The 17192-nt window shown below is 36.6% G+C and overlaps 2 protein-coding genes across 2 annotated transcripts; both read right to left on the reverse strand.

The window, feature by feature from the left end:
• Window positions 3249–4051, reverse strand: LOC109841009 (probable calcium-binding protein CML31). Its single transcript, XM_020409849.1, has one exon. The coding sequence runs from the start codon at window positions 4021–4023 to the stop codon at window positions 3457–3459; it is 567 nt and encodes a 188-aa protein (XP_020265438.1). The 5' UTR covers window positions 4024–4051; the 3' UTR covers window positions 3249–3456.
• Window positions 6378–14753, reverse strand: LOC109841008 (N-acylphosphatidylethanolamine synthase). The gene is given in 6 exon segments (XM_020409848.1): window positions 6378–7058; window positions 8639–8776; window positions 8915–9000; window positions 12607–12734; window positions 14480–14522; window positions 14525–14753. Coding segments are annotated over 6 exon segments (855 nt in total). The 5' UTR covers window positions 14697–14753; the 3' UTR covers window positions 6378–6770.

Consider the following 17192-nt stretch of genomic DNA (forward strand, 5'->3'; position numbering starts at 1 on the left):
CGCCTTCGACATCCACAAACCTCGCAAAATCTTCAAAACCCAGCATCCCATCCCCATCCGAATCCGACGACTCCACAACGGCCGCCGCGTCCTCGAACGTCAGCCCCTCTCCCGCGCTCCTCATGCAGCTGACCAGCTCGGCCGGAGATATCTTACCGTCTCCATCTGAATCGAAATAACCAAAAACGCGTTCCAAATCCAAAGATATCATTTTTATTATTATTGTTGTTGTTGTTGTTGTTATTTTGCAAGTTTAGTGATATCCTTTCTGGTGCAGGAGCATATATATATATAGGTGATTGATAGCAAGAGCAAGAGAAATGTCTTGGAAGAGGAAGGGAAGGGCAGAGGATGGTGGCGGAGGGGGAAAAAAGGTGGTAATTAGTTCATTTTCAAGGGGGGTAATGTGTAAATAGTTTGCAATAAGTTTGAAGAAATTGAAAGGAGTGGCGTAGGGGCGGCGGTAACGGTCAACCGTCCGTGGAAGATACGCGCCAAGCTGGTGGAGGGAAGCATTTTATGTGCACCGACGACAAGACTAGAGTTTGAAACGTCGAAGCGGACGCGGGATGGTTTACGGCAGGGGTTAAAGTGGGTGGCTTTAAAAATGTGTGCCTCGTGTTTCACTCGTATTAGTCATCTAATACGCACACAGATTAGTGCATAATTATAGATTTTTTATTATTATTATTATCTTGTGTCAATCACTCGGCTTACCAGATAAGATAAAGCCTCAACTTTGTTTTGGTCTTCTTTCGTTTGTCTTTTCTTGAGCAAGCCGAGTACTTGTGAGCTCTAATAAGGATATTAGCAAAAAAATTTGTTTTTTTATTTTAAATCCCTTATCTTATTCTATGTAAATTTAAGAATTTGTGCATTGAAATTTGTTGCTCAAGCATTTGTGGAGCCCAAAACCATCCATAACTTAAGTAATCAAACAGCTTCAATATTGTAAAAGTAGATAAACCAGGGTTAATTGCATCAGCAGTCACTATATCTATCTTATAATTAGATGTTCATACATGTGTTTCAATTGCTTGGATGACCAGTTATGTAAGTAAATAATAATTGCATCATTAGTCACTTTTAACATTTTCGTCAATTTGAGTTGTATATTTTCATTTATTTATAAACAATATGACTTACTTAATACGTCCCGAGTTAATGTTTTAAAGAATAAAATGTCAAATGCAACATAATTACTCAATATAAGTTGCCCGATATGTCACAAATTTTATTTAGTGATCAAGGTATTATGCGTAGGAATTAATCTGTTGTGTCAAATGATCAACACTTTTTGACATCACGTCAATGAATATTCGTTATGTTAATTGAAGGGGAAAAATTAGAAATGGTTAACGATCCAATTAGTATCTAAGTATATGACCAGCGTTATGGTGTTCACTCACCCAAGAAACAGATATTTGCAAAATGATACGATTAGAGCCCTAGCAAAACAAACTCAACCCTTTGGCCGACTCCCACAGTCGTCTCTCGGCCTTAGGGGAAGGAAACCCTAGTCAACTCTCAAGAGTTCTAGGCATTCGACTCCTCAGTCGGATAACAAGCCTTTGACTCTTTATCAAGGTAAGTCCAATGTACGACATATGGTCAAATCCTCCAGTGCTACTTGACCATCATGGCTAATTATAAGACTTTGGTACCTTATCAAGGATAAACCCAAGGCACAATCACAGAGGTCTCGGTCCCACCGACTCATCAAGCTGACACTCTGGTGTCTACACCAGAGGCGATATTGGTCGGCACGAGAGATCCTGACCTCCCAGACGAGTCGATATTTTTATATCGACTCGAGAGATGGTTATTAGCTGAGATGAGACGACATTCCAACCAATCTGACAGGCCGACACTCCTAAGTCGACGCGAAAGGCGGTGTCGGTCGACCCTATCATCGAGGACGATCCTACTTAGGGCACTCGACCACTCACTGGCCATTTCTCAGAAACGACTAGAGGGACATTCCCTGCTACCGATTAAGTTGAGAACTCGGCCCAGCCCCAAGCCTCTATCTCAGAACATATGTTAACATCTTAGTCCACCTCGGACAAGCCTTATCTAGACTTTGGCTTGATAAGGTGTTCATGACTTGTCAGTTCAATCAGTTCCCAAAAAATACGGAGACACATTCTCCCATAATGAAATGACTTCCCCTCCAGTCGTCAGCCGATAACTGCAAGGCGAGAGATGATTCAGCATGCCAGCATGCCTTCTGCCACGCTCTCAATCGCTTCTCAGAAAATACGGAGACATCATCTCCCATAATGAAATGACTTCCTCTCCAGTCGCCAGCCGAGACCTGTAAAGCAAGGGATGACTGGGCTCTTAGCCTGCACTCCAACACCGTTTCCCGAGGATAGGCTATAGAGAACCTAGAGGATCCAAATCAGGGGATCATCTAAAAAAAGAGAGAGGTAAAGACTTCCTCCTCCTGGGCTAAATCTAGGGTATCATCATCTCTAATGCATATTGCCACCTTAAGAACCACATCGGTTCTTAACCTTCCCCTTCCCCACTCGAGTTTCACTAACTTGACCATCGGAGGAACCATAGGGGAACCAGTTCCCGCCCTCTCATGGGTTCTTCTTGTCCGTGCAGCGTGGACATCAAGCCCTCGTTCAAGAACCAAACATAAAGTCGAAGAAGGGAACGGACCCTCCATCATTCTTCATCATCTCGCAACCATCCTCTTCTGGATTATTCTGTTTGATATTGAGCATCAACAAGGTAACATTGTATCTTTCTCTTGTGATTTAATCCTCAAGTTCAGGTGTAACTTAGAGGGATTGTATTCTTGATTCATAGTGAAATATTTGTCTGTGAATTGTCCCATGGACGTAGGCATGATTTGCCGAACCACGTTAAATATTGGTGTTTGCTTTCTTGTGGGATTTTCATTGGCGTCATATTTCGTTTAGCATTTAATTTCGTAGATTAATCTTCATAAAATCTCTAACACATTTACACATCTGTAGTGAGCAAACTTTGTTTTCATAAGATATTTAAAATTTAAGAGGGTTTTGGTGTGAAATAGTCCCATATGACTTTTTTTCAAAATTCCACAGAGTTTTTTGAGATAAATATAGTGACCAATGATCCAATTAACCCAATAAATTGAGTCACTGCTAACCGCAAAGAATCAACATTTGATAGGAATTAAATAAAACCAATTCACAGGTTAAAAGAGAAGAATGACAAATTATGCAGATTAATGAAAAAAACTACCCAGAAAAATGTTTGTATTCGTCCAACTGAGATACAAGGGTCATCCACATTATATACACCTACCCATACATCATATTTGCAGAGAACAGAAATTAAAAATTATTGAATTCAACACAAATTAACAAATGCTCTTCTAATTCTTCAATGTGTTAATTTCTCCGATTAACACCAAAACAATATGTTAGAATCAATGAACCAACAAATTCTATTTAATTACATCATCATCATATTCCTAAACTCATCAAAGCTAATAACCCCATCTCCATTCTCATCAAATCTCCTTATCATAACCTCACACTCCTTCAAACTCCTCGGATCCCCTAATTCCCTTAATGCCCTCCTCAAACTCTTCGCGGTAATGCAACCCTCTCCCTTCATTTCATACACTTCAAATGCCTCCTTCAGGCTCCTCCCCTTCTCCTCCTCCTCCTTAACGTCCACCAACGCGACGAAATCGTCGAATCCTAGCAGCCCATCGCCATCGGAGTCGGCAGACCGCACAATTTCCTCAGCCACCTCCAGCGAGACCTCCTCTCTGAGGACGTTCATACAGTCTCGAAGCTCCTCAGGCGATATCTTGCCGTCGCCGTTCTCGTCGAAGTAACGAAACACGCAGTCGAACTCATTGTTTTGAGAACAGAAAGAGCGAGCAACGGGAGATGGCTCAATATTTTCCTTCTCCTCCTCCTTCCTCTTCTTCCTCTTTAGTGCAGAACTTAGCTTGTTGATGAACGTGGGCACTCCTCTATCTTGATCATAAGCTTCATTGGGAATTGCCATGTTGAGGAATTATTCAAACTGTGGTGAGGTTGAGGGTGTTATATAGGTTTGGAGAATTTAGTTGCGTTGGCGGTTGAGGGAAAGTTCATGGAGATTTCAAAAGGAGGAAGTTGAGGGGGTTAAGTAAAGGTATAAATAAATATATTAATGATAGGTAACAATTAATCAAGATAGACGTTGACATGTACATTGATCAATGCCGTGTTGGGGTTTATTTTGTAAGATGTCGACGCTCGGGACGCGGGTGAGTACAGATGTGTACAGTTTGGGGTTGGGCTCTTTACTATTATTTTGTTTTTATGTGTACATGGGAAAGGATATGTTCGATATGCATGCACCATGCATCATGGGGCTGACAAGGGGGCTGCATCATCGTTCCAGCAAAGCACGCTGTATTCCGCTTTTTTTTTAATCGAATTTCTGGGGAAATGGATGCAAGATGTGTTACGATTGTGTATTCTTTGTATAACTTTATAAGAATTAGATAGGGTTATAGATCTATCATGATTAGCAGATTGAATCTTATTCTAATTAAGAAATTAGGCTAGAGATAGGGTTTTGGTTTTCTTATATATATTCTTCTATTGTTGAAGGAAAAATTGATGATAGTAAAGAGAAGGAGAGAGATAATATTCTTGTAATCAGAGTTTTAGAGGGTGTAATCGGGTTCAATGGTATTGTGAGAGAGAGAGGGGGTTCGACAGTCTTTGTCCGTGCAAAAGATTGTAATTTGGAGGTAATAGTGGATTGATTTTGATCCTGTGGTTTTTCCGTGTTGAGGGTTTTCCGCGTTAACTCTCGTGTGATTCTATTTGCTGCGTTTGATGGTTTTCAGGGTTTTTGCGAGATCTAAAAATCCAAACAAGATGATAGTTTGGATTTCAATTCTTCCACAGGACAAAGGGATTTTTGAACTTCCATTTAAGAGAGAGAAATTACGTAGAGGTCTCTATATAAAAAACATAAAGATAGATCATGAAATGTGTTCCATTCTTAATTCGAAATGAGTACAATATGCATACATTATCGAAGAAGTCGTTATCAATACAATCGTCAATACTATGTTCGTGCGATCATCGATATTGTATCATCAATCATCAACTTTATGATACGTGTTGAACACTTGCTGTGAATCTTAAAGTCTCTATAACCATTAGAGCAAAAACTCAAAGTTGTGGTGAGAGTTAATGATTGTATTTTTGTACCGGATCGAGCCTCATTTTCATAGGCTGAAACCTAGACTCACTTAGTAGTGTCAATTTTTGAAAAATCTGTTTTAAATTCGTGGTTAGTGGATTTGAAGACGGATTGCTCTAATACAATCTTAAAGACCCTCTAACCATTGCATCAAAACTTCTTAACCGTGGTGAGGGTTTAGGATTATGTTCTAACAGTGAACACATTCCTCTTTGACCCGGAAATTTCTTTCTCCTTTCATAGTATTAATTTTCATTGTTAAAGCGTTCGTAATCTTTCTAGGACTTACTAAAAAAAACTTTTCAGTTAGCTATACAACTTTCATTCTGACTCGTTTACAAATAAAATAAAAAAAAATCACCAAATCAAGAGATTTCTGGTGCACTCTTCAAGTAGCCGCGTACATCTCACTGCCAAATAGCGCCGATTTTGTGGTCATGAAACGAGTGGACAAACGCTGTTAAATTGGATATATTTTTTTTAGTATATTTAGATATTAAGTGACTGAAAATATCAACGACTGGTCTAGATGCGTGAAGCGCCCAAGGATTAATTCATCTTGTAGCTATCAATGTATAGCTCTCGCGCAAATTGCGTAACGTGTCAGCAGAGGTCCGTGCGCGCTCAAGAATAAATAATAATACATTTGCTGGGGGGAAAAAAAAAATTAGTGGGGACTGAACACTAGTCCCAAGCGTGAGATGAGGTCCATCTTCTTAACTTTCTATTTCTAATTTTGGACGCAGCGTACAAACTACTTTTGACTTCCGCTTCAAGATTCGACGACGAGAAGAATATTAACCTTGGTCTCTGTCCAGAAACTCGGAAGAGAAGACGTAGCGTCCAGTGACATGCGTCAACCGAACAAAATAGGGGGCAGAATTTGTAATTCCACTCCCCGTTGGAGGGCTCAGAAACAGTCGAGCATGCGACGACCGGTTCTAATAGGATACAAAATTTCTAGTTTCTACTACGAAAAGAGGGGCCTTTTTTCTCTTTTGCATAAATTTTGTTCAAAGCTCCCAATCTTGCACTCCACAGCTATTACGATAAACATAGGTCTGCAGCAATATTCTTCCATCCGAACATAAAGCGTTATTTGGACATCGAACGTCTAAAGATAAACGAAATAACTTTACATCAGATTAAATAAAATACACAGTACAAAAGTGTAGCACTTTATAGAATTCCAAAAAAAACAACACGAACAACTGAAACAAAGGAGAGAATAACATTGTCTGGGGATGTTCAATTTCTATAAAGTTCAGGATGATACTACATCGACTCAAATTCTAAACTCCTACCTCATGAATTGTTATCAAAATTTATGAGAAATCTTGAAGCAGAGAGCACAAATTCACGTGTCCCCATCTGAGCAAAATTTTACAGTAATAAAAAGATATCATAAGGGAAATGTCCACAAAAAATTTAAATAAAATGCCAATAAAAAAAATCTAAGCCCTAGAAGGAAAGGAGCCCCACTTCATAAGTTATTATACCTACTCTTTCTTGAGGGACAAACCGAAGCCCTGCTTCGTAAGTTATTATACCTACTCATTCCTGAGGGACAAACCGAAGCACCTCAATCTCTCCATGATGGTCCAGATCCTATCCGAGATGTTGGAATAGAGCCACCTTTGTTGTGTCTCGTTGAGACCATCAGGGCAAAGGTTGGGCCACCCAAGACTGCAAAATGGTGCTTCCTGAGATACAGTCATGGCTTTTTGCCTCAAGGTTCGAAGGTCGAACTGTATTGGTTCACCAATAATAATTTTAATTTCCTTGTTGAACAAAGGGACCGGTGGTCTTCTGCCAAAAAATGAATGCTCAGGCATCACCTGAAAGTAAGAAATGCAATCAATCAGTTAAGAATGAAGATCAATCAGTTAAGAATGAAGAAAATGCTTGAATGCATCAGCAAAAAGAGTATTAAGAACCGGAAACAACAAGCTGTTCAATAGGGAAAAATTATAATGTACTTGACATCAAGGTGTACGCAAGTGATCTATCAATCAATATACAGAACAGTTGATTATTGAAGAATATGAGAGACAAATATGATTATGCTGACTAGAAGAGAAAAATATTATAATTTCTGGCTGTTTCGAGACTCTTTCTGGATATTCCTAACAATGCGTTAATGCCTGAGGTGGAATAGCATAAATGAGCAGAAAACAGCGGAATGAAAAGATGCGACAATTTGTAGATATCATAACACCAAGTCAGTTCAGAGTTAAGGTCGACTTACTTATATGTACTACAGTTGAATATTTTGATAACCAGAAAACAGAGAATGGCAACATATTGTGTATTCAAAACAATCACACTATAATAGTTGACATAAACAATACAATCCAGTTACTAAACTAGAATGATAGGCTGCTATAATTTAGAATAATGACAATCTTACAAAGATGCAGGCCAAGAAGCAGAAGAAATTATTACTAAGATTTAAAAAATACATGAAAGCAAGGCTCCAACATGGGGAGCTAAGAATCTGAATAAAAAGTCACCGCCATGTGGATCAAACAGTGGTGCCTCACCAGCACTTCAATTTGCATCACAATGAGCGCCTCGTATATATATTAGTAACCGTACTGGAAAAGAGAATATACAGACGTGCACACGCGCACATGCCTACGCAGTTCCACTATTGGTATTTCACATGCTAACATCTGAATTCTGAAGCACAATTATGCTTTTCCAATGATTGGATATGTGGTAATCATAGAAGTCCTGGAATCAAATATTTGTAATAGAAATTCTGATTGCTACCTTTTGATATCCATCTTAAGCATTAACAATTTTATGTAAAACATTTAAAAAAATCCAAACAAAGAAATCTCGATTTCAAATTTCTAAAATTGAAATATCAAAAGGAATGTTAAAAATGTTGAGTACTAGAAGAGTAGTGATAGCTAGGTAACAAATGTCAGATTATTTTTATAATACTATACACAAAAGTGTTAAGTCTTTGACGGTTCATCGATTTTAAATGCAATCCAAGAGAAAGGAGCCCCACTTTTGGTTTCTCGATAGTTCAAAAATATTATAGCATATTAGCATTTCATTTGTAGTCTAGTTAGTATTACCCTAACTAGATTTTTCTCAAATTAAAACCATTATAAAACAATGAAGGAGCAAACTTTGCCATATCTTAAACAAAAAAGACTACTATCACTGGGAACTTAACTAGCATGGTATAATGACATGTATATGTATAAATAAAGTGAAGATGGAACAGTTATATCTTGATCAAACAAAAGCACAGTAGTCACATGATAATTCGTATATAGCCAGTTAACCTTGTATGTATATATGGAGCCCAAATGAACAAAGTACAGGTGACACATGACTTAACCTAGAAGCAAGAAGGAAAACAAAAGAAAGTATGGCAGAGGAACACATTTAGACAAACCTTTTCAAACCCACAGTGAACTATTGGTAGGACCATTGGAGTAACGGCAGCACGTGCAATAAGACTGGCAGTTCCCCACTTTAGCCGTCTAATAGGTGCATTCACTTGTGAAACTTTTCCCTCTGGAAATGTATGCAACTACACCTTCCATGGTAATAATCAGTATGATAAACAAATTCATAGCTACTGCTACTTATAACGTAATTGCATAAAGTACGATACAGAAATAAGTATGACATAAGGCTACAGACACAGCAAAGCAACAAGACGCATTACCCAGCCTCCATCTCTTAAGACTTCTAAAGCTTCATTCATATGTTCTTGATAAATTCCACCACCTCTTGTAATTGGTATGCATTTTCCTGTGCACTTCTAATTTCTTAGAAAACAAACCTGGACCACAAGAATACCTAAGGACAGATTCTCGTGTGTTTTTTAACAAGATAAAACTAAAAATATATTGCATAAGCTCAGCAATCAACAGAAAAAATGTGTTTTTTTTTTTTTTTTTTTTTTGGGGGGGGGGGTTGTCGCGGGGGGGCTTGGGGGGGAATAATTCTGACCATATGGAAAACCACAGCACAGTGATAAATTGAAAACAACATATAAAGTAAATCCTAGATATAAATCTCAGCATGGAATCCGAATTCTGAGCAGTTGAAAGACCAAAATAATCTACTTCCTCTGCACAGGTGGCTGCAGTTAGTACTTCATTTACGGATACATTAAAAACTGATTAATGCTTTATAAGTTTAATTTGTTATCAATGAATATTCAAGCAACTTGTTGAAGATATTTGGAGGGAACCGTTAGCACATCCATAAATACCAACTATATGACCCATCAATCACACATCCGAGACAAAAAGAAATAGAGAGAAAGATACATTTGTAGGGGGCACTGGTGAGTTGTTTTGTTTTTGTGTGATTTCCAAGAGCTTTTTATATTCTTTACATAGAGGCTTTCATAACTATCCTTCACCTCCTAAGGAAACTGCCTCTGATTTTTCTTCAAACTCTTCTAGGTCTAGCCTATAACCCAGCAATCCATATCTCCAAAAGATCTCAATTTGTTGGAAATTGAATATTGAGTGATTTGATTAATGTTTGAATAAGTCAAAATAACATCTCCCACTTGACCAAATTAACCACGTGATGTGCCTCCCACTGTTTGTGAGAGCAAATGTTTCTTCTTACTTCCACTGTCCATTAGAGTAACTCTTATTTTATTACTCATGAAATTTACTTAGTTATTTCTATCCATCAAACTTACTTGTTTGATAAAAAAAATTCTAATGGTATTCCCTTTCTCAAGGGAACAACAATCATATCCGTAGTAGGGATGTAAGTCACTTTAACTTCACCCTTATCTACAATATCTCGAATGTACTGATACTAATCTCAATGTGTTTTCCTTGTGAACTATTCTTACCATTATTAATCAAGCTAATTGATGCCTGATTATCACAATAAATATCAATAGGTTCTAACTAATTGAGATCTAAATCAATCAAAAAGTGTTTTATCCCGACAATATGTGTAGTTGTCATAATGCAAGCTACATATCTTGCTTCAAGTGTGTATCTCGCAACACTCCCATGTTTCTTACTACTTTTAAGAAACAACTCTTCCTCCAACGATGAACAAGTGTCCTAAAATGGACTTTCCATCATCTTTATCACATTCAAATCAGCATCGGAGTAATCAAGGATATCAAGTGACTAGCTTGATAAACCAATCTGTGCGTCAATCTACGTCTAATATGCTTCACAATCATTTTAACATCTTCCCAATAATTTGGACTCATATGACTTTGATATCCATTTTAACATCTTCCCAATAATTTGGACTCATATGACTTTGATATCTACTAACCAGACTTACATCACATGCTAAATCAGGTTCGGTACTAAACATTGCATACATCAAGTTTCTAAATGCTTGAGCATAAGGAACATCGAATGGCTTCAGGCGCTCTCCAAGGCTTTGCACTTTACACTATCGTTTTCCATGACCAATGGAGTTGGTGCTAGATTGAAATTCTCAATTCCAAGGCTTTTAAGAATTGTTATTAAATATTATTCCTAATTTAAACTCAACATTCTAGACTTGCTCTTTCGGATTATTTGAATTCCAAGAATATATGATGCATCTCTCATGTCTTTCATCTCAAAAAATTTCATTGAGATCCAACTTGGTCTTGTTCAACATTTGCATGTCATTTCCAACGAGCAATATATCATTCACACACAAAGATAATACAATAAATTTGCTCCTATGACATATAACGACAATTATCTAATTTGTTCTAAACAAAACCAAGATTGGTGATCACGTCATGAAATTTGAGATACCACTATCTAGAACATTGTTCTAAATCAAATAGAGATTTTATTAATTTGTAAACTTTATACTACTGTCATTTCACATGAAAACCTTCAACTTGTTGCATTTTTAGATTTGAAGTTATTCCCAATGTATGTTAGTTTGGCTCATTCAAACATTAATTAAATCATCCAATATTCAACTTTTAACAATCTGAGATTTTTTAGAAATATGGTTTGTTAGGTTACTGGTTAGAAAATGTGGAGGAAAATTAGAGGTGGTTTCCTCAGGAGGGTGGACGGGAATTGTGAAAGCCTTAATATAAAGAGCAGAAAAGGCTCTTAAAAATAACATAGAAATAAAATAACTTACCATAACCTCCAAAAATACATCTTTCCCTCTATCTCTTTTCGTCTCGATCTCATTGTCTAAACCTTTATCTATAAAAAAATAATGCTTTCTCCGACTATGATTTACAACTTATATAAAAAGTAAGAGATGTATATAACTCGTAATATTCTAGAGAGGACATTAGCTAGTTTGCTTTTCTAGTTGGTCGTTTATGCATCAAAAAACTTGTAGAAGACATTGGATGCTTCTTGCAATAGTAATTTCATCAAGGAACACACATGTGACCATGCTCAGAAAAATAAAAAATAAATTGCATTTTATTGTCCAAAAACAAGAAAGTGTGTTTTCCATTTTTCCCTTTAAAATTTATTAACAATTTGGAAGTTGCACTTAGGGGATAACTAATAGTAATTTTCTACATTCATACTTCTGGCAGCATGAATTTCCTCACACAGTTAGCAATCTAGCAGGAGTTTCATGCTTAATCACGCCCAAAGTCTTATAAGATATTAATCAATAAAAGCAATAATAAGAAACTTGAATGTGTCATATCATATCCACCCCTTGCAATAGTGAAACAGAAAAGTAGTCATTTATTCTAACAACAGCAGCAATTCTTTGTACTAATCATTGCTTTGCAATCTGCACCAACCTCGCAAGCAAATAACCCCTTTAATTTTCTTTATATCAGACCCATCTAAAGGCAGTCCATCTATGCTTGACATTTATTTCAGAGGATGGGAGTATATTACTTAGAAATTGAATTAGTTAAGTCCCTTTGGAAATGAAGGCTCAAATAAAATTAAATTAGATAATCATGCCAAGCCAGATGTGATTAAGTTTTTTTCTTTTGGAAGCAACTACTGAAATTGTTTCTACAATAACTGCTAAATAAGGGATTACTCGATAGAGTTGTATATTTCATGAGGAGATCAGTTGTACTTTCTCCATGGAAAGAAAAGAAAATGCTAGCTTCTACACTTACTTTTACCTAAAACACCATCATAATTATTTATTATATTTACCATCTATATCCTCTCACACTTTTTGACCATTAAACTTATTTTTGCATAATTTAGTTGTACACACATTTGGCTATTTTCTTACACTAACATTGTTTGCCAACCCAATGGAAAGATTTGGCTTAGTTCTTATGAAAGATAGATGAACAAAAAATGTAGAATAACTAAAATATTTCAGAATCTTAAACAACCTACACGCGTAAACAGGCAGTTCGTTAATTAAACATATAAAAGGGAGAAATATTGATTATATGCCTTTGAGAAGTATTACCCAGACGAAATAAGTATGAGAAAATGGTATTCTTGAAGCATATATCCTCTGCTGCTAGCACCCACCTTGCTAGGTTTGCATCCCCAGTGGGAAAACCCTTGAATCCCCACATAAGTGGATCATCCAACCTGTTTTACAATGTAAAATTTGAGATAGAACTTTCCTTACAAATATAGAACGCATAGTTCATGCAAAATAATAATAAATATCAAGAACATACAAAATGCACAGCTGCTAAACAATCCAAGTCTCACCATCTAAATGCACAATTGTTGATTCTCTTTTATCAAGATGATCTTCAATACATGTATGACACAATGCCTTCTCAGATTAGATTCACTGGATAGATGACATGTTATGATAGAGCAATTCCATTCCCTGATATCAACCTACTTCCTAGGTCCCATTGATTCCTTTGCTCAGCAACGAGCTCTGATATTTCACAGAAAGATGGTAAATGGAAAGCATAAACTACACATATGACGCCATTGCAGCCAACAAATGGACATGCAAATCAAGTAGTAAAGCAAGAAAGTAACAGTATTTTCTTTTTCTTAGAGGTGAACTGTAAAAGAAGCTAGATAAACTGTCAACTGATAGGCAGTAACTGGCTACTCTCGGTCGCATAAAAAGAGCAAGAAGCCTACAAACTCTAGATTTACTGAAACCTTTATTTTGTTTTGACATTTAGAATGAAAATTCTGGGCTGCAGTAAGGGTATTCTAGAGCATCAGTATGAACGACCTCAATAACAAAACGGGAGGAGATCAACACGATTAAAAAAGTGAACTTTTGAAAGTTTGCCAACTTTATGATACATCCATCAAACACTTGCACCATATCCAGAAAGCAGTTAGGTAATTCTTTTCCCAGTCAATCTAGATCCCATTGAACCTATGAAACTTAATAAGTGGATGGGTACTTTGTAACCATGTGCAAACACGTCTCTGAACCAGTATACACATGTAGCCAGAGACACATAACAAGAAAACAATTTCCTGCTTCTTTTTTCTTTCCAAAGGAAGGGGTAGGAGATAGATATGGGCACTATTACACGAGCAATATTTATTTTCAACTACACACCATCTAATCTTCTTAGGTAATAGGATAACGTTCTTCCCATGTTCAAAGAGAAAATGGCTCCAAATCCTTGAACTAGGGCCTCATGCCAGATTGTTCAGAAACATCACAAACAAATTTGCCGTGCGGGCCACTTTAAGCTCTATGGAAACACTTAAAGAATGCAACATGCTTTAGTCAAAAGAACTACACTATCCAATAATTCATTAACTTCAGAAAATTCAATGAAAAATCTCCCATATGCCTCTCATCAATTTGTACATTAGCAAAAAGAAAAATCATTACATCCTAAAGTGTAAAAGACCTAGGAAAACTCAACCGGAAAGCTAGTTACCATAGGTAGGGAGCCCAAATTTTCTTATAAACCGACAATTTCTTCCCCGCTCAGTCAATGTGGGACTGAAGGGACCCTAGCATGCCCACATAATTTGCAGTCCCGAGGACTAGTTTTGCACTAGTCTAGTACGAAACAAACACTGCAATCCTAGAGTTACCTCTTTGGGTTTGCACTAGACTTGTCCCAGGCGAATGCTACAGAGACAGTGTCACCGCCTGCGACCTTCACTTGCAATACCATTTGTAAGAGAACACAAATCTCTTATAAACCCACAATTTGACTTCCAATCAATTCAAACAGGTGAGAAATACCATGATAGCTACAATCAGTACAATCCATTCTACAATACCAGTCATCATTTTAAGCCATGAGCCCCAACCCTAAACCCAAATCATCAATCAAAATCAATTCAATTTCAAACAATAAACGCCCTAACTATCAAGAACTGAGACTCACGTGGACATGTGGTTGCTGACGGTGATCAGCGGTCGCCCCTGCGCAGCGTCTCGGAGTTGTGGACCTCGGTCGAGTTGAGGACGTTGGTGGCGACCTTAGCGAAGGCGCCGACGGCCATGATCACGATCCTGCGGGGGATCCCTCCGCCGTGATCTGATCTCGCCGCCCACTTCAGCGTCGGGTCCGCTGCTCGAATCGGCCATGATTTTTCCTGCATTGGGGTTTTTTTGCAGCTTTGGGGAGGAGGAGAGGTTAGGGTTTAGTGTCCCGGCGTCTCTTCTCTGTTCTCATACGGGAGGCGGGTGATAATGGGCCGGGTCTTTTCAGATTAATGGGCTGGCCTGGATTCAGCGTGTGGCTCATATTTTATTAGGTAAATCGTATGAAAATGACTTATTGTTTTATGTTTTTTTTTCACTTTGCCGACTCTATTTGTAAAAAAATTCACTTAAATAACCTACAAATTTTACCGTTAAAAAATGCTGACGCTGTTATATATTTCTCATGGAGACGAAGATATCATCATTCTTTAACATTTAATCACACGCTAGTAGAATAAAAAAATTTCAAATTCTTCATTTTCTCCAAAATAATTGCGCATTGGATATCTCAAGTAAGTTTCGATCTCAATTGAGCAGCATATTGACTCCTAGTTGAGAAAAATGTAATTTGTGTAATTTGATTAGGATTTCATCTCAATTTGCGGCTAGGGTTTTGTCTCTAAGATAAAATTCTAAAGTAAAAAACCTCAATTCCTCATTTGGGGCTGGGATTTCTAAGATGTTACTCTTGAACATCTTAGGTTTGCCTTCATGTTTCCTTGCATTGAATTGAGGAGAGAGAATGTAAAAATGTTAGCTTTAGCTAGGTCTAATTTAGGGAGGAAAAAAAATATATCACAATGGTAGTTGGGTGTAAATCAGTGACATAGGATGAGTTAAAAATAACTCTATAAGGTTACATAAGCCCTCTTATGAAAATATTCTCAGCATCTTCCAACAGATCATCAACCTTCTAAACTTTAGGTTATTAGTTGAACTTTTGTAAAACGTTAAACTATTTAAATGAAAAATTTTACAATTGAGACCATTAAAGTGAAATAAATGTGAAACAATAGGTCATTTTTGTGCAATGTACCCTATATCTTAAGCACAGTTATTGATAATCACTTTTTATTACAAATTTATACCCTCATTATCTATTTTATATGAATAAATATACCACTAATAATTGTTTTTATCTTTTAATTGCAGGTTAATGAAGAATAAATCTCAAACTCTCATCTCTCAACAAAAACCCATTGATTAAATGAAGAAATGAAGCAAAGAAGCACATTGGAAAATCAATTTTCAAATTATCCAAAAGCCCAGAATCAAGTCGTGTAGCCTGTAGAAGCCGGAGAAAATCAAAAATCCAATATGAAAAGAAATCATATTCAAAATGGTTGGCCACAAAGAAACGACGATATCTCCTAATCCGGAAGGCGGAATTTAACATATAATATATGAAAATCGCCTATCTCGACGAGACGAAGCTATCCGTGAAATCAGAATTTGGAAATAGTGGACATCGATGTCTCATTCACTGATGTTTACTATAAATAGGGGTAGAGAGTGAGGGGTTAGAGGTGTGAAAATTTTTGTAACTCCTTTTGGAGAGGAGGGCTACTCTTAATTGAGAAGGCCTTCCAAAATTGTAACTTTAGTTGCAATTAATAATAATAATTTTTTCACCACTTTAAATTTTTCTCTTCTTCTCTTTGTTGGATGATGAAGATGAAGATGAAGATGGAGAATTATTTGAAGGTTTGCATTTCCTTTCTTTTTCTCTTTTATTGCTTATTAGTGTAGAGTTATTTCTATGCTTGTAGTTTAGATTTTATTTTCTTGTTAAATAGCCAAGAGGCTAGAACCCTCTTGCCTTAGATTTATTTCATGCTTATAGAATAGATTTATTTTCTTGCATTTAATTCTTGCAATTTTATTTTGTAGTTTAGATTTTGCAATTTATTTTGTAGTTAGATTTTAATTTCTTATACTATTCACCTTGAGGCTAGAACCCTCTTGGGTTTAGTTTTTCTTTTTGTTTATTTTTATTTTGTTTGATTCGCCTTTAGGCTAGAACCCTCTAGGGAATCACCCTTTTTCTAAGAAGTGGGTTCAATTTTAGATTATCCATATCTATAATTGAATCCACCATCTTTAATTTCTTGCATTTTCTTTTATTCTTGAATTTTATTCTTCATTCTTGATTTTTTTTATTTTATTCATTTTTCCTTCTCACCTTATTGATCATACTCAAATCCACTCTCACTTACACTTTGCACTTATTCACACACCAATTTCATTCTCTCAATCTCTTCACAATCACATTCACTTATCACTCCTACTTGTCACGCACACAACATAAGAACCGATTTTATATTTTCTCCTACAAAACACCTTCCTCGTGGGATCGATATCTTAAATACTATAACTTGACACGGTTGTGCACTTGCAACCTTTTTGGTACATGTTTATGCCGCATCAGTTATTTATTACTATTATTATTAAGAACGTAAGTTTGATAATAAAAATAAAAATTAATGTGAGAAGGAATCCGCTACTAAGTGTGAATGGAAACCCTTATCAGTTAAATATGAATTAATGAGTGTTTGAAATTCCTTATGAGTCATGTATGAGTTGCTTAAAACTTCACATACGAGTTGTTAGCT

Source organism: Asparagus officinalis, chromosome 5 (genome assembly GCF_001876935.1).
Source record: "Asparagus officinalis chromosome 5, Aspof.V1, whole genome shotgun sequence".
NCBI classification, from domain to species: Eukaryota; Viridiplantae; Streptophyta; class Magnoliopsida; order Asparagales; family Asparagaceae; genus Asparagus; species Asparagus officinalis.